This window comes from Salmo trutta, chromosome 2 (assembly GCF_901001165.1).
Source record: "Salmo trutta chromosome 2, fSalTru1.1, whole genome shotgun sequence".
In the NCBI taxonomy this organism is placed as follows: Eukaryota; Metazoa; Chordata; class Actinopteri; order Salmoniformes; family Salmonidae; genus Salmo; species Salmo trutta.
The window spans coordinates 51,624,486-51,643,089 of record NC_042958.1 but is presented as its reverse complement, the minus strand read 5'-3'; the positions used below and the strand labels follow the sequence as shown (position 1 = coordinate 51,643,089).

At 43.7% G+C, this 18,604-nt stretch overlaps 1 protein-coding gene across 2 annotated transcripts in view; it reads left to right on the top strand.

Annotated features, from left to right (window-relative positions):
• The window catches only part of LOC115156788 (alpha-synuclein), a 36,590-nt gene that overhangs the window by 9,953 nt on the left and 8,033 nt on the right, over positions 1–18,604 (top strand). For both annotated transcript variants that reach the window (XM_029704473.1, XM_029704482.1), the window contains exons 2-3: positions 2,211–2,252; positions 2,340–2,431. In XM_029704473.1, the coding sequence (XP_029560333.1) occupies positions 2,211–2,252; positions 2,340–2,431 (134 nt within the window). The remainder of the gene's footprint in view (positions 1–2,210; positions 2,253–2,339; positions 2,432–18,604) is intronic.

Genomic DNA, 18,604 nt, shown 5'->3' with positions numbered 1-18,604 from the left:
GTTGTCATACCAGGCAGTGATGCAACCAGTTAGGATGCTCTTGATGGTGCAGCTGTAGAACCTTTTGAGGATCTGAGGACCCATGCCAAATGTCTCCTGAGGGGGAATAGGCTTTGTCGTGCCCTCTTCACGACTGTCTTAGTGTGTTCGTGTAGCATAAGATTAATCAATCAATCAGTGTACATGCACAAACATAGATATTGAAACAAACAACTCTGAAAATCAACCTGCAATAAAGCATGCTGGGAAATTGATAATGATAGGTGTGGTTTTTGGTTTAAAGTGATGTGTATGAGTTTCAGGCCCCTGTATTGATGTTAAACTAGGCCCTGAAAATAAGGCTTAATGAAATATGTATGGTATTGCATAAACATTTAAAATAAATAACATTCACTTAGGATGTAATTTGGTGAAGTCTTCAGGACTGTAAATGGATGAATGCAACAAGCACTTACAAATACCGTCATGGGTGATAACTCTACAATTTACTTGAAAGGTACTCTGGGAAATATTTAAATAATGTTTTACACAAAGCAGTGTGATAATTTAACAATGTTCTGGTGTCTATATGGGTCCACAGACTCAACACTTTCAGTGTTGATTTAACACTGTCAATGTTGTTGTTGTTTTTTACACTGGAGAATTTGCTGTGCACAAACACACGTAATAGATAGAAGCTGTACCCAGGAGGGATGCTCCTCTGACTCAGAGAAGGAAACTTTGTCCTAGCCATGCTGCAATGTGTGTGTGTGCCACTGTGCGTATTGGTGTGCGTCTGCTGCAGCACTGCGCAGCTCGTCACGTGGCTCACAGAGAGCGAGAAGCGTGCAGGGAGAAAGAGAGAGAGGGGTATGACAGAAAGAAAACAAGAGAGAAACGGAGGATAGATGAAGTGAGGCATCTGCAGTTCTGAGAGAGTGTGGAGGAGAGAGAAAGAGGGCGGGAAGAGAGAGAGGTACTGTAGAGAGAGAACGCGAGAGTACTCATATCCAATCAACTGTGTGCTATGGAACATGTGTTTTTGTATGTGAAATCGATATATAATTGTACTTGTTATGTGAAATAGATATATAATTGTACTGGTTATGTGAAATAGATATATAATTCTACTGGTTATGTGAAATAGATATATAATTGTACTGGTTATGTGAAATAGATATATAATTGTACTGGTTATGTGAAATAGATATATAATTCTACTGGTTATGTGAAATAGATATATAATTCTACTGGTTATGTGAAATAGATGTATAATTCTACTGGTTATGTGAAATAGATGTATAATTCTACTGGTTATGTGAAATATATATGTAATTCTACAGTTTTTTTGCTGGATTTGCTCATGCATCATCCCTGTAGGCTCTCTCTTTCTCTCCATCCCCCCTCCCTCAATCTATTTTTCTCTCTATCCCTCCCTTTTTCTTTTCCTCTATCCAGCTGTTGCGTAACGACTATTTAATCAGCCTAAGAATGTATAATACTGTAACGTCAGAGAGAGAGACAAAGAGAGAGAGAGAGGGGGAGGGAGAGAGAGGGGGGAGAAGGAGAGAGAGAGAGAGAGACAAAGAGAGAGAGAGAGAGGGGGAGAGAGAGAGAGAGAGGGGGTTGGAGAGAGAGGGGGTGAGAGAGGGGGAGAAAGAGAGAGGGGGGTTAGAGAGAGGGGTTAGAGAGAGGGTGGAGAAAGAGAGAGACAAAGAGTGAAAGAGAGGGGGGAGAGAGAGAGAGAGGGTTGGAGAGATAGGGGGTGAGAGAGAGGGAAAGAGAAAGAGAAAAGGGAGAGAGAGAGGGGGGAGAGGAAGGGAGAGAGAAAGAGAAAAAGAGAGAGAGAGGGTTGGAGAGAGAGAGAGAGCGAGAGAGAGAGAGAGAGAGAGAGGGATGGAGAGAGAGAGAGAGAGAGAGGGATGGAGAGAGAAAGGAAGGGGGAAACTGATATTATGGAGCAGAGGAATCATAATATAATATCATCCTTTTGGATTTTAAAGTGAGTGACATACAGTGTGCTGCTACTGGGTGGCCAAAAACCTCACCAAATAACTGTAATACTTATAGATTCCAACAGATTTCTGTTTACTGCACTCATTAACACAGTAGTTCGTTCCTAGTCTGTGTTTACATAGTATATCACAAAACTGATGCCTGATCATTCTTCACATATAAATTGCAATATGATTGTAAGATATTGATGTGTTGTAATGTCTTTCTTTCCTCAGGTTCAAAGACAAAGGAGGGAATGGACGCAGGGGTAAACATAGGTAAGACACACACACGGACACACATACACACACACATTATTTTGGGATCTGATTGATTGATTGATAAATTGATCTCTGTGTTGTTAGTTGCTAACCGCGACCAGGCGAACATCGTCGGGGACCCCACTGCTGCTGGAGCTGACCTCTTACAGGGAGGCATGGAGAATACCGGACAAGTGGTGAGTTACCATGACAACAGATGAAAAAATTATTGATCAATTATTAGTGACTGACAGGTCAATGTGAACAAGAATATACTAAGAATATAATAAGTGATCAATCAACACAATAACTGGTAAGGAATGGCAGATTAGGACCGTTGACATAACACTAGACACAATAACTTGAACTTATCAATCAGGTATCCTCTGAAAGCCCAGGCTTCAGTCCTCGCGAGACTATCAATCAGGTAGCCTCTGAAAGCCCAGGCTTCAGTCCTCGCGAGACTATCAATCAGGTGACACAGCACCCTTTTTCAGTTGAAGGCATTCAGTTGTACAACTGACTAGGTATCCCCCTTTCCCTTTCCAACTGACTAGGTATCTCCCTTTCCCTTTACAACTGACTAGGTATTCCCCTTTCCCTTTACAACTGACTAGGTTTCCCCCTTTCCCGTTACAACTGACTAGGTATCCCCCTTTCCCTTTACAACTGACTAGGTATCTCCCTTTCACTTTACAACTGACTAGGTTTCCACCTTTCCCTTTACAACTGACTAGGTTTCCCCCTTTCCCTTTACAACTGACTAGGTTTCCCCGTTTCCCTTTACAACTGACTAGGTATCTCCCTTTCCCTTGACAACTGACTAGGTATCCCCCTTTCCAACTGACTAGGTTTCCCCCTTTCCCTTTACAACTGACTAGGTATCCCCCTTTCCCTTTACAACTGACTAGGTATCTCCCTTTCCCTTTACAACTGACTAGGTTTCCCCCTTTCCCTTTACAACTGACTAGGTATCTCCCTTTCCCTTTACAACTGACTAGGTATCTCCCTTTCCCTTCAAAACTGACTAGGTATCTCCCTTTCACTGTACAACTGACTAGGTATCTCCCTTTCACTTTACAACTGACTAGGAATCTCCCTTTCCCTTTACAACTGACTAGGTATCTCCCTTTCCCTTCAAAACTGACTAGGTATCTCCCTTTCCCTGTACAACTGACTAGGTATCTCCCTTTCCCTTTACAACTGACTAGGTATCTCCCTTTCCCTTTACAACTGACTAGGTTTCCCCCTTTCCCTTTACAACTGACTAGGTATCTCCCTTTCCCTTTACAACTGACTAGGTATCTCCCTTTCCCTTTACAACTGACTAGGTTTCCCCCTTTCCCTTTACAACTGACTAGGTATCCCCGTTTCCCTTTACAACTGACTAGGTTCCCCCCTTTCCCTTTACAACTGACTAGTTTTCCCCCTTTCCCTTTACAACTGACTAGGTATCCCCCTTTCCCTTTACAACTGACTAGGTATCTCCCTTTCCCTTTACAACTGACTAGTTTTTCCCCTTTCCCTTTACAACTGACTAGGTATCTCCCTTTCCCTTTACAACTGACTAGGTTTCCCTCTTTACAACTGACTAGGTTTCCCCCTTTCCCTTTACAACTGACTAGGTATCCCCCTTTCCCTTTACAACTAACTAGGTATCTCCCTTTCCCTTTACAACTGACTAGGTTTCCCACTTTCCCTTTACAACTGACTAGGTATCTCCCTTTCCTTTTACAACTGACTAGGTATCTCCCTTTCTCTTTACAACTGACTAGGAATCTCCCTTTCCCTTTACAACTGACTAGGAATCTCCCTTTCCCTTTACAACTGACTAGGTATCTCCCTTTCCCTTCAAACTGACTAGGTATCTCCCTTTCCCTGTACAACTGACTAGGTATTTCCCTTTCTCTTTACACCTGACTAGGTATCTCCCTTTCCCTTTACAACTGACTAGGTATCTCCCTTTCCCTTTACAACTGACTAGGTATCTCCCTTTCCCTTTACAACTGACTAGGTTTCCCCCTTTCCCTTTACAACTGACTAGGTATCCCCGTTTCCCTTTACAACTGACTAGGTTCCCCCCTTTCCCTTTACAACTGACTAGTTTTCCCCCTTTCCCTTTACAACTGACTAGGTATCCCCCTTTCCCTTTACAACTGACTAGGTATCTCCCTTTCCCTTTACAACTGACTAGTTTTTCCCCTTTCCCTTTACAACTGACTAGGTATCTCCCTTTCCCTTTACAACTGACTAGGTTTCCCTCTTTACAACTGACTAGGTTTCCCCCTTTCCCTTTACAACTGACTAGGTATCCCCCTTTCCCTTTACAACTAACTAGGTATCTCCCTTTCCCTTTACAACTGACTAGGTTTCCCACTTTCCCTTTACAACTGACTAGGTATCTCCCTTTCCTTTTACAACTGACTAGGTATCTCCCTTTCTCTTTACAACTGACTAGGAATCTCCCTTTCCCTTTACAACTGACTAGGTATCTCCCTTTCCCTTCAAAACTGACTAGGTATCTCCCTTTCCCTGTACAACTGACTAGGTATCTCCCTTTCCCTATACAACTGACTAGGTATCTCCCTTTCCCTTTACAACTGACTAGGAATCTCCCTTTCCCTTTACAACTGACTAGGTATCTCCCTTTCCCTTCAAAACTGACTAGGTATCTCCCTTTCCCTGTACAACTGACTAGGTATTTCCCTTTCTCTTTACACCTGACTAGGTATCTCCCTTTCCCTTTACAACTGACTAGGTATCCCCCTTTCCCTTTACAACTGACTAGGTATCTCCCTTTCCCTTTACAACTGACTAGGTATCTCCCTTTCCCTTTACAACTGACTAGATATCCCCCTTTACAACTGACTAGGTTTCCCCCTTTCCCTTTACAACTGACTAGGTATCCCCTTTCCCTTTACAACTGACAAGGTTTCCCCCTTTTCAACTGACTAGGTATCTCCCTTTCCCTTTACAACTGACTAGGTTTCCCCCTTTCCCTTTACAACTGACTAGGTATCTCCCTTTCCTTTTACAACTGACTAGGTATCTCCCTTTCCCTTTACAACTGACTAGGTATCTCCCTTTCCATTCAAAACTGACTAGGTATCTCCCTTTCCCTGTACAACTGACTAGGTATCTCCCTTTCACTTTACAACTGACTAGGAATCTCCCTTTCCCTTTACAACTGACTAGGTATCTCCCTTTCCCTTCAAAACTGACTAGGTATCTCGCTTTCCCTGTACAACTGACTAGGTATCTCCCTTTCCCTTTACAACTGACTAGGTATCTCCCTTTCCCTTTACAACTGACTAGGTTTCCCCCTTTCCCTTTACAACTGACTAGGTATCCCCGTTTCCCTTTACAACTGACTAGGTTCCCCCCTTTCCCTTTACAACTGACTAGTTTTCCCCTTTTCCCTTTACAACTGACTAGGTATCCCCCTTTCCCTTTACAACTGACTAGGTATCTCCCTTTCCCTTTACAACTGACTAGGTTTCCCTCTTTACAACTGACTAGGTTTCCCCCTTTCCCTTTACAACTGACTAGGTATCCCCCTTTCCCTTTACAACTAACTAGGTATCTCCCTTTCCCTTTACAACTGACTAGGTTTCCCCCTTTCCCTTTATAACTGACTAGGTATCTCCCTTTCCTTTTACAACTGACTAGGTATCTCCCTTTCCCTTTACAACTGACTAGGAATCTCCCTTTCCCTTTACAACTGACTAGGTATCTCCCTTTCCCTTCAAAACTGACTAGGTATCTCCCTTTCCCTGTACAACTGACTAGGTATCTCCCTTTCCCTATACAACTGACTAGGTATCTCCCTTTCCCTTTACAACTGACTAGGAATCTCCCTTTCCCTTTTCAACTGACTAGGTATCTCCCTTTCCCTTCAAAACTGACTAGGTATCTCCCTTTCCCTGTACAACTGACTAGGTATTTCCCTTTCTCTTTACACCTGACTAGGTATCTCCCTTTCCCTTTACAAATGACTAGGTATCCCCCTTTCCCTTTACAACTGACTAGGTATCTCCCTTTCCCTTCAAAACAGACTAGGTATCTCCCTTTCCCTTTACAACTGACTAGGTATCTCCCTTTCCCTTTACAACTGACTAGATATCCCCCTTTACAACTGACTAGGTTTCCCCCTTTCCCTTTACAACTGACTAGGTATCCCCCTTTCCCTTTACAACTGACTAGGTTTCCCCCTTTTCAACTGACTAGGTATCTCCCTTTCCCTTTACAACTGACTAGGTTTCCCCCTTTCCCTTTACAACTGACTAGGTATCTCCCTTTCCTTTTACAACTGACTAGGTATCTCCCTTTCCCTTTACAACTGACTAGGTATCTCCCTTTCCATTCAAAACTGACTAGGTATCTCCCTTTCCCTGTACAACTGACTAGGTATCTCCCTTTCACTTTACAACTGACTAGGAATCTCCCTTTCCCTTTACAACTGACTAGGTATCTCCCTTTCCTTCAAAACTGACTAGGTATCTCCCTTCCCTGTACAACTGACTAGGTATCTCCCTTTCCCTTTACAACTGACTAGGTATCTCCCTTTCCCTTTACAACTGACTAGGTTTCCCCCTTTCCCTTTACAACTGACTAGGTATCCCCGTTTCCCTTTACAACTGACTAGGTTCCCCCCTTTCCCTTTACAACTGACTATTTTTCCCCCTTTCCTTTTACAACTGACTAGGTATCCCCCTTTCCCTTTACAACTGACTAGGTATCTCCCTTTCCCTTTACAACTGACCAGTTTTCCCCCTTTCCCTTTACAACTGACTAGGTATCTCCCTTTCCCTATACAACTGACTAGGTATCTCCCTTTCCCTTTACAACTGACTAGGAATCTCCCTTTCCCTTTACAACTGACTAGGTATCTCCCTTTCCCTTGACAACTGACTAGGTATCCCCCTTTCCAACTGACTAGGTTTCCCCCTTTCCCTTTACAACTGACTAGGTATCCCCCTTTCCCTTTACAACTGACTAGGTATCTCCCTTTCCCTTTACAACTGACTAGGTTTCCCCCTTTCCCTTTACAACTGACTAGGTATCTCCCTTTCCCTTTACAACTGACTAGGTATCTCCCTTTCCCTTCAAAACTGACTAGGTATCTCCCTTTCCCTGTACAACTGACTAGGTATCTCCCTTTCCCTTTACAACTGACTAGGTATCTCCCTTTCCCTTTACAACTGACTAGGTTTCCCCCTTTCCCTTTACAACTGACTAGGTATCTCCCTTTCCCTTTACAACTGACTAGGTATCTCCCTTTCCCTTTACAACTGACTAGGTTCCCCCTTTCCCTTTACAACTGACTAGGTATCCCCGTTTCCCTTTACAACTGACTAGGTTCCCCCCTTTCCCTTTACAACTGACTAGTTTTCCCCCTTTCCCTTTACAACTGACTAGGTATCCCCCTTTCCCTTTACAACTGACTAGGTATCTCCCTTTCCCTTTACAACTGACTAGTTTTCCCCCTTTCCCTTTACAACTGACTAGATATCTCCCTTTCCCTTTACAACTGACTAGGTTTCCCTCTTTACAACTGACTAGGTTTCCCCCTTTCCCTTTACAACTGACTAGGTATCCCCCTTTCCCTTTACAACTAACTAGGTATCTCCCTTTCCCTTTACAACTGACTAGGTTTCCCACTTTCCCTTTACAACTGACTAGGTATCTCCCTTTCCTTTTACAACTGACTAGGTATCTCCCTTTCTCTTTACAACTGACTAGGAATCTCCCTTTCCCTTTACAACTGACTAGGTATCTCCCTTTCCCTTCAAAACTGACTAGGTATCTCCCTTTCCCTGTACAACTGACTAGGTATCTCCCTTTCCCTATACAACTGACTAGGTATCTCCCTTTCCCTTTACAACTGACTAGGAATCTCCCTTTCCCTTTACAACTGACTAGGTATCTCCCTTTCCCTTCTAAACTGACTAGGTATCTCCCTTTCCCTGTACAACTGACTAGGTTTCCCTCTTTACAACTGACTAGGTTTCCCCCTTTCCCTTTACAACTGACTAGGTATCCCCCTTTCCCTTTACAACTAACTAGGTATCTCCCTTTCCCTTTACAACTGACTAGGTTTCCCACTTTCCCTTTACAACTGACTAGGTATCTCCCTTTCCTTTTACAACTGACTAGGTATCTCCCTTTCTCTTTACAACTGACTAGGAATCTCCCTTTCCCTTTCCAACTGACTAGGTATCTCCCTTTCCCTTCAAAACTGACTAGGTATCTCCCTTTCCCTGTACAACTGACTAGGTATCTCCCTTTCCCTATACAACTGACTAGGTATCTCCCTTTCCCTTTACAACTGACTAGGAATCTCCCTTTCCCTTTACAACTGACTAGGTATCTCCCTTTCCCTTCAAAACTGACTAGGTATCTCCCTTTCACTGTACAACTGACTAGGTATTTCCCTTTCTCTTTACACCTGACTAGGTATCTCCCTTTCCCTTTACAACTGACTAGGTATCCCCCTTTCCCTTTACAACTGACTAGGTATCTCCCTTTCCCTTCAAAACAGACTAGGTATCTCCCTTTCCCTTTACAACTGACTAGGTATCTCCATTTCCCTTTACAACTGACTAGATATCCCCCTTTACAACTGACTAGGTTTCCCCCTTTCCCTTTACAACTGACTAGGTATCCCCCTTTCCCTTTACAACTGACAAGGTTTCCCCCTTTTCAACTGACTAGGTATCTCCCTTTCCCTTTACAACTGACTAGGTTTCCCCCTTTCCCTTTACAACTGACTAGGTATCTCCCTTTCCTTTTACAACTGACTAGGTATCTCCCTTTCCCTTTACAACTGACTAGGTATCTCCCTTTCCATTCAAAACTGACTAGGTATCTCCCTTTCCCTGTACAACTGACTAGGTATCTCCCTTTCACTTTACAACTGACTAGGAATCTCCCTTTCCCTTTACAACTGACTAGGTATCTCCCTTTCCCTTCAAAACTGACTAGGTATCTCCCTTTCCCTGTACAACTGACTAGGTATCTCCCTTTCCCTTTACAACTGACTAGGTATCTCCCTTTCCCTTTACAACTGACTAGGTTTCCCCCTTTCCCTTTACAACTGACTAGGTATCCCCGTTTCCCTTTACAACTGACTAGGTTCCCCCCTTTCCCTTTACAACTGACTAGTTTTCCCCCTTTCCCTTTACAACTGACTAGGTATCCCCCTTTCCCTTTACAACTGACTAGGTATCTCCCTTTCCCTTTACAACTGACTAGGTTTCCCTCTTTACAACTGACTAGGTTTCCCCCTTTCCCTTTACAACTGACTAGGTATCCCCCTTTCCCTTTACAACTAACTAGGTATCTCCCTTTCCCTTTACAACTGACTAGGTTTCCCCCTTTCCCTTTATAACTGACTAGGTATCTCCCTTTCCTTTTACAACTGACTAGGTATCTCCCTTTCCCTTTACAACTGACTAGGAATCTCCCTTTCCCTTTACAACTGACTAGGTATCTCCCTTTCCCTTCAAAACTGACTAGGTATCTCCCTTTCCCTGTACAACTGACTAGGTATCTCCCTTTCCCTATACAACTGACTAGGTATCTCCCTTTCCCTTTACAACTGACTAGGAATCTCCCTTTCCCTTTACAACTGACTAGGTATCTCCCTTTCCCTTCAAAACTGACTAGGTATCTCCCTTTCCCTTTACAACTGACTAGGTATTTCCCTTTCTCTTTACACCTGACTAGGTATCTCCCTTTCCCTTTACAACTGACTAGGTATCCCCCTTTCCCTTTACAACTGACTAGGTATCTCCCTTTCCCTTCAAAAAAGACTAGGTATCTCCCTTTCCCTTTACAACTGACTAGGTATCTCCCTTTCCCTTTACAACTGACTAGATATCCCCCTTTACAACTGACTCGGTTTCCCCCTTTCCCTTTACAACTGACTAGGTATCCCCCTTTCCCTTTACAACTGACTAGGCTTCCCCCTTTTCAACTGACTAGGTATCTCCCTTTCCCTTTACAACTGACTAGGTTTCCCCCTTTCCCTTTACAACTGACTAGGTATCTCCCTTTCCTTTTACAACTGACTAGGTATCTCCCTTTCCCTTTACAACTGACTAGGTATCTCCCTTTCCATTCAAAACTGACTAGGTATCTCCCTTACCCTGTACAACTGACTAGGTATCTCCCTTTCACTTTACAACTGACTAGGAATCTCCCTTTCCCTTTACAACTGACTAGGTATCTCCCTTTCCCTTCAAAACTGACTAGGTATCTCCCTTTCCCTGTACAACTGACTAGGTATCTCCCTTTCCCTTTACAACTGACTAGGTATCTCCCTTTCTATTTACAACTGACTAGGTTTCCCCCTTTCCCTTTGCAACTGACTAGGTATCCCCGTTTCCCTTTACAACTGACTAGGTATCCCCCCTTTCCCTTTACAACTGACTAGTTTTCCCCCTTTCCCTTTACAACTGACTAGGTATCCCCCTTTCCCTTTACAACTGACTAGGTATCTCCCTTTCCCTTTACAACTGACCAGTTTTCCCCCTTTCCCTTTACAACTGACTAGGTATCTCCCTTTCCCTTTACAACTGACTAGGTTTCCCTCTTTACAACTGACTAGGTTTCCCCCTTTCCCTTTACAACTGACTAGGTATCCCCCTTTCCCTTTACAACTAACTAGGTATCTCCCTTTCCCTTTACAACTGACTAGGTTTCCAACTTTCCCTTTACAGCTGACTAGGTATCTCCCTTTCCTTTTACAACTGACAAGGTATCTCCCTTTCCCTTTACAACTGACTAGGAATCTCCCTTTCCCTTTACAACTGACTAGGTATCTCCCTTTCCCTTCAAAACTGACTAGGTATCTCCCTTTCCCTGTACAACTGACTAGGTATCTCCCTTTCCCTTTACAACTGACTAGGATCTCCCTTTCCCTTTACAACTGACTAGGTATCTCCCTTTCCCTTCAAAACTGACTAGGTATCTCCCTTTCCCTGTACAACTGACTAGGTATTTCCCTTTCTCTTTACACCTGACTAGGTATCTCCCTTTCCCTTTACAACTGACTAGGTATCTCCCTTTCCCTTCAAAACAGACTAGGTATCTCCCTTTCCCTTTACAACTGACTAGATATCCCCCTTTACAACTGACTAGGTTTCCCCCTTTCCCTTTACAACTGACTAGGTATCCCCCTTTCCCTTTACAACTGACTAGGTTTCCCCCTTTTCAAATGACTAGGTATCTCCCTTTCCCTTTACAACTGACTAGGTTTCCCCCTTTCCCTTTACAACTGACTAGGTATCCCCGTTTCCCTTTACAACTGACTAGGTTCCCCCCTTTCCCTTTACAACTGACTAGTTTTCCCCCTTTCCCTTTACAACTGACTAGGTATCCCCCTTTCCCTTTACAACTGACTAGGTATCTCCCTTTCCCTTTACAACTGACTAGTTTTCCCCCTTTCCCTTTACAACTGACTAGGTATCTCCCTTTCCCTTTACAACTGACTAGGTTTCCCCCTTTACAACTGACTAGGTTTCCCCCTTTCCCTTTACAACTGACTAGGTATCCCCCTTTCCCTTTAAAACTAACTAGGTATCTCCCTTTCCCTTTACAACTGACTAGGTTTCCCCCCTTTCCCTTTACAACTGACTAGGTATCTCCCTTTCCCTTTACAACTGACTAGGTATCTCCCTTTCCTTTTACAACTTACTAGGTATCTCCCTTTCCCTTTACAACTGACTAGGTATCTCCCTTTCCTTTTACAACTGACTAGGTATCTCCCTTTCCCTTTACAACTGACTAGGAATCTCCCTTTCCCTTTACAACTGACTAGGTATCTCCCTTTCCCTTCAAAACTGACTAGGTATCTCGGTTTCCCTGTACAACTGACTAGGTATCTCCCTTTCCCTTTACAACTGACTAGGTATCTCCCTTTCCCTTTACAACTGACTAGGAATCTCCCTTTCCCTTTACAACTGACTAGGTATCTCCCTTTCCCTTCAAAACTGACTAGGTATCTCCCTTTCCCTGTACAACTGACTAGGTATCTCCCTTTCTCTTTACACCTGACTAGGTATCTCCCTTTCCCTTTACAACTGACTAGGTATCTCCCTTTCCCTTTACAACTGACTAGATATCCCCCTTTACAACTGACTAGGTTTCCCCCTTTCCCTTTACAACTGACTAGGTATCCCCCTTTCCCTTTACAACTGACTAGGTTTCCCCCTTTTCAACTGACTAGGTATCTCCCTTTCCCTTTACAACTGACTAGGTTTCCCCCTTTCCCTTTACAACTGACTAGGTATCTCCCTTTCCCTTTACAACTGACTAGGTTTCCCCCTTTCCCTTTACAACTGACTAGGTATATCCCTTTCCCTGTACAACTGACTAGCTATCTCCCTTTCCCTTTACAACTGACTAGGTATCTCCCTTTCCCTTTACAACTGACTAGGTTTCCCCCTTTCCCTTTACAACTGACTAGGTATCCCCGTTTCCCTTTACAACTGACTAGGTTCCCCCCTTTCCCTTTACAACTGACTAGTTTTCCCCCTTTCCCTTTACAACTGACTAGGTATCCCCCTTTCCCTTTACAACTGACTAGGTATCTCCCTTTCCCTTTACAACTGACTAGATATCCCCCTTTACAACTGACTAGGTTTCCCCCTTTCCCTTTACAACTGACTAGGTATCCCCCTTTCCCTTTACAACTGACTAGGTTTCCCCCTTTTCAACTGACTAGGTATCTCCCTTTCCCTTTACAACTGACTAGGTTTCCCCCTTTCCCTTTATAACTGACTAGGTATCTCCCTTTCCTTTTACAACTGACTAGGTATCTCCCTTTCCCTTTACAACTGACTAGGTATCTCCTATTCCCTTCAAACTGACTAGGTATCTCCCTTTCCCTGTACAACTGACTAGGTATATCCCTTTCCCTTTACAACTGACTAGGTATCTCCCTTTCCCTTTACAACTGACTAGGTTTCCCCCTTTCCCTTTACAACTGACTAGGTATATCCCTTTCCCTTTACAACTGACTGGGTTTCCCCCTTTACAACTGACTAGGTTTCCCCCTTTCCCTTTACAACTGACTAGGTATCCCCCTTTCCCTTTACAACTAACTAGGTATCTCCCTTTCCCTTTACAACTGACTAGGTTTCCCCCTTTCCCTTTACAACTGACTAGGTATCTCCCTTTCCCTTTACAACTGACTAGGTATCTCCCTTTCCTTTTACAACTGACTAGGTATCTCCCTTTCCCTTTACAACTGACTAGGTATCTCCCTTTCCTTTTACAACTGACTAGGTATCTCCCTTTCCCTTTACAACTGACTAGGAATCTCCCTTTCCCTTTACAACTGACTAGGTATCTCCCTTTCCCTTCAAAACTGACTAGGTATCTCGGTTTCCCTGTACAACTGACTAGGTATCTCCCTTTCCCTTTACAACTGACTAGGTATCTCCCTTTCCCTTTACAACTGACTAGGAATCTCCCTTTCCCTTTACAACTGACTAGGTATCTCCCTTTCCCTTCAAAACTGACTAGGTATCTCCCTTTCCCTGTACAACTGACTAGGTATCTCCCTTTCTCTTTACACCTGACTAGGTATCTCCCTTTCCCTTTACAACTGACTAGGTATCTCCCTTTCCCTTTACAACTGACTAGATATCCCCCTTTACAACTGACTAGGTTTCCCCCTTTCCCTTTACAACTGACTAGGTATCCCCCTTTCCCTTTACAACTGACTAGGTTACCCCCTTTTCAACTGACTAGGTATCTCCCTTTCCCTTTACAACTGACTAGGTTTCCCCCTTTCCCTTTACAACTGACTAGGTATCTCCCTTTCCTTTTACAACTGACTAGGTATCTCCCTTTCCCTTTACAACTGACTAGGTATCTCCCATTCCCTTCAAACTGACTAGGTATCTCCCTTTCCCTGTACAACTGACTAGGTATATCCCTTTCCCTTTACAACTGACTAGGTATCTCCCTTTCCCTTTACAACTGACTAGGTATCCCCCTTTACAACTGACTAGGTTTCCCCCTTTCCCTTTACAACTGACTAGGTATCCCCCTTTCCCTTTACAACTTACTAGGTATCTCCCTTTCCCTTTACAACTGACTAGGTTTCCCCCTTTCCCTTTACAACTGACTAGGTTTCCCCCTTTCCCTTTACAACTGACTAGGTTTCCCCGTTTCCCTTTACAACTGACTAGGTATCTCCCTTTCTCTTTACACCTGACTAGGTATCTCCCTTTCCCTTTACAACTGACTAGGTATCTCCCTTTCCCTTTACAACTGACTAGATATCCCCCTTTACAACTGACTAGATATCCCCCTTTACAACTGACTAGGTTTCCCCCTTTCCCTTTACAACTGACTAGGTATCCCCCTTTCCCTTTACAACTGACTAGGTTTCCCCCTTTTCAACTGACTAGGTATCTCCCTTTCCCTTTACAACTGACTAGGTTTCCCCCTTTCCCTTTACAACTGACTAGGTATCTCCCTTTCCTTTTACAACTGACTAGGTATCTCCCTTTCCCTTTACAACTGACTAGGTATCTCCCATTCCCTTCAAACTGACTAGGTATCTCCCTTTCCCTGTACAACTGACTAGGTATATCCCTTTCCCTTTACAACTGACTAGGTATCTCCCTTTCCCTTTACAACTGACTAGGTATCCCCCTTTACAACTGACTAGGTTTCCCCCTTTCCCTTTACAACTGACTAGGTATCTCCCTTTCCCTTTACAACTGACTAGGTTTCCCCTTTTACAACTGACTAGGTTTCCCCCTTTCCCTTTACAACTGACTAGGTATCCCCCTTTCCCTTTACAACTAACTAGGTATCTCCCTTTCCCTTTACAACTGACTAGGTTTCCCCCTTTCCCTTTACAACTGACTAGGTATCTCCCTTTCCCTTTACAACTGACTAGGTATCTCCCTTTCCTTTTACAACTGACTAGGTATCTCCCTTTCCCTTTACAACTGACTAGGTATCTCCCTTTCCTTTTACAACTGACTAGGTATCTCCCTTTCCCTTTACAACTGACTAGGAATCTCCCTTTCCCTTTACAACTGACTAGGTATCTCCCTTTCCCTTGAAAACTGACTAGGTATCTCCCTTTCCCTGTACAACTGACTAGGTATCTCCCTTTCCCTTTACAACTGACTAGGTATCTCCCTTTCCCTTTACAACTGATTAGGAATCTCCCTTTCCCTTTACAACTGACTAGGTATCTCCCTTTCCCTTCAAAACTGACTAGGTATCTCCCTTTCCCTGTACAACTGACTAGGTATCTCCCTTTCTCTTTACACCTGACTAGGTATCTCCCTTTCCCTTTACAACTGACTAGGTATCTCCCTTTCCCTTTACAACTGACTAGATATCCCCCTTTACAACTGACTAGGTTTCCCCCTTTCCCTTTACAACTGACTAGGTATCCCCCTTTCCCTTTACAACTGACTAGGTTACCCCCTTTTCAACTGACTAGGTATCTCCCTTTCCCTTTACAACAGACTAGGTATCTCCCTTTCCCTTGAAAACTGACTAGGTATCTCCCTTTCCCTGTACAACTGACTAGGTATCTCCCTTTCCCTTTACAACTGACTAGGTATCTCCCTTTCCCTGTACAACTGACTAGGTATCTCCCTTTCCCTGTACAACTGACTAGGTATATCCCTTTCCCTTTACAACTGACTAGGTATCTCCCTTTCCCTTTACAACTGACTAGGTATCCCCCTTTCCAACTGACTAGGTTTCCCCCTTTCCCTTTACAACTGACTAGGTATCCCCCTTTCCCTTTACAACTGACTAGGTATCTCCCTTTCCCTTTACAACTGACTAGGTTTCCCCCTTTCCCTTTACAACTGACTAGGTATCTCCCTTTCCAACTGACTAGGTATCTCCCTTTCCCTTCAAAACTGACTAGGTATCTCCCTTTCCCTGTACAACTGACTAGGTATCTCCCTTTCACTTTACAACTGACAAGGAATCTCGCTTTCCCTTTACAACTGACTAGGTATCTCCCTTTCCCTTCAAAACTGACTAGGTATCTCCCTTTCCCTGTACAACTGACTAGGTATCTCCCTTTCCCTTTACAACTGACTAGGTTTCCCCCTTTCCCTTTACAACTGACTAGGTATCCCCGTTTCCCTTTACAACTGACTAGGTTCCCCCCTTTCCCTTTACAACTGACTAGTTTTCCCCCTTTCCCTTTACAACTGACTAGGTATCCCCCTTTCCCTTTACAACTGACTAGGTATCTCCCTTTCCCTTTACAACTGACTAGTTTTCCCCCTTTCCCTTTACAACTGACTAGTTATCTCCCTTTCCCTTTACAACTGACTAGGTCTCCCCCTTTACAACTGACTAGGTTTCCCCCTTTCCCTTTACAACTGACTAGGTATCCCCCTTTCCCTTTACAACTAACTAGGTATCTCCCTTTCCCTTTACAACTGACTAGGTTTCCCCCTTTCCCTTTACAACTGACTAGGTATCTCCCTTTCCCTTTACAACTGACTAGGTATCTCCCTTTCCTTTTACAACTGACTAGGTATCTCCCTTTCCCTTTACAACTGACTAGGTATCTCCCTTTCCTTTTACAACTGACTAGGTATCTCCCTTTCCCTTTACCACTGACTAGGAATCTCCCTTTCCCTTTACAACTGACTAGGTATCTCCCTTTCCCTTCAAAACTGACTAGGTATCTCCAATTCCCTGTACAACTGACTAGGTATCTCCCTTTCCCTTTACAACTGACTAGGTATCTCCCTTTCCCTTTACAACTGACTAGGAATCTCCCTTTCCCTTTACAACTGACTAGGTATCTCCCTTTCCCTTCAAAACTGACTAGGTATCTCCCTTTCCCTGTACAACTGACTAGGTATCTCCCTTTCTCTTTACACCTGACTAGGTATCTCCCTTTCCCTTTACAACTGACTAGGTATCTCTCTTTCCCTTTACAACTGACTAGATATCCCCTTTTACAACTGACTAGGTTTCCCCCTTTACCTTTACAACTAACTAGGTATCCACCTTTTCAACTGACTAGGTATCTTCCTTTCCCTTTACAACTGACTAGGTTTCCCCCTTTCCCTTTACAACTGACTAGGTATCTCCCTTTCCCTTTACAACTGACTAGGTATCTCCCTTTCCCTTTACAACTGACTAGGTATCTCCCTTTCCCTTCAAACTGACTAGGTTTCCCCGTTTCCCTTTACAACTGACTAGGTATCTCCCTTTCCCTTTACAACTGACTAGGTATCCCCCTTTCCAACTGACTAGGTTTCCCCCTTTCCCTTTACAACTGACTAGGTATCCCCCTTTCCCTTTACAACTGAATAGGTATCTCCCTTTCCCTTTACAACTGACTAGGTTTCCCCCTTTCCCTTTACAACTGACTAGGTATCTCCCTTTCCCTTTACAACTGACTAGGTATCTCCCTTTCACTTTACAACTGACTAGGAATCTCCCTTTCCCTTTACAACTGACTAGGTATCTCCCTTTCCCTTCAAAACTAACTAGGTATCTCCCTTTCCCTGTACAACTGACTAGGTATCTCCCTTTCCCTTTACAACTGACTAGGTATCTCCCTTTCCCTTTACAACTGACTAGGTTCCCCCCTTTCCCTTTACAACTGACTAGGTATCCCCGTTTCCCTTTACAACTGACTAGGTTCCCCCCTTTCCCTTTACAACTGACTAGGTATCACCCTTTCCCTTTACAACTGACTAGGTTTCCCCCTTTACAACTGACTAGGTTTCCCCCTTTCCCTTTACAACTGACTAGGTATCCCCCTTTCCCTTTACAACTAACTAGGTATCTCCCTTTCCCTTTACAACTGACTAGGTTTCCCCCTTTCCCTTTACAACTGACTAGGTTTCCCCCTTTCCCTTTACAACTGACTAGGTTTCCCCCTTTCCCTTTACAACTGACTAGGTATCCCCCTTTCCCTTTACAACTAACTAGGTATCTCCCTTTCCCTTTACAACTGACTAGGTTTCCCCCTTTCCCTTTACAACTGACTAGGTTTCCCCCTTTCCCTTTACAACTGACTAGGTATCCCCGTTTCCCTTTACAACTGACTAGGTTCCCCCCTTTCCCTTTACAACTGACTAGGTATCTCCCTTACCCTTTACAACTGACTAGGTTTCCCCCTTTACAACTGACTAGGTTTCCACCCTTTCCCTTTACAACTGACTAGGTATCCCCCTTTCCCTTTACAACTAACTAGGTATCTCCCTTTCCCTTTACAACTGACTAGGTTTCCCCCTTTCCCTTTACAATTGATTAGGTATCTCCCTTTCCCTTTACAACTGACTAGGTATCTCCCTTTCCTTTAACAACTGACTAGGTATCTCCCTTTCCCTTTACAACTGACT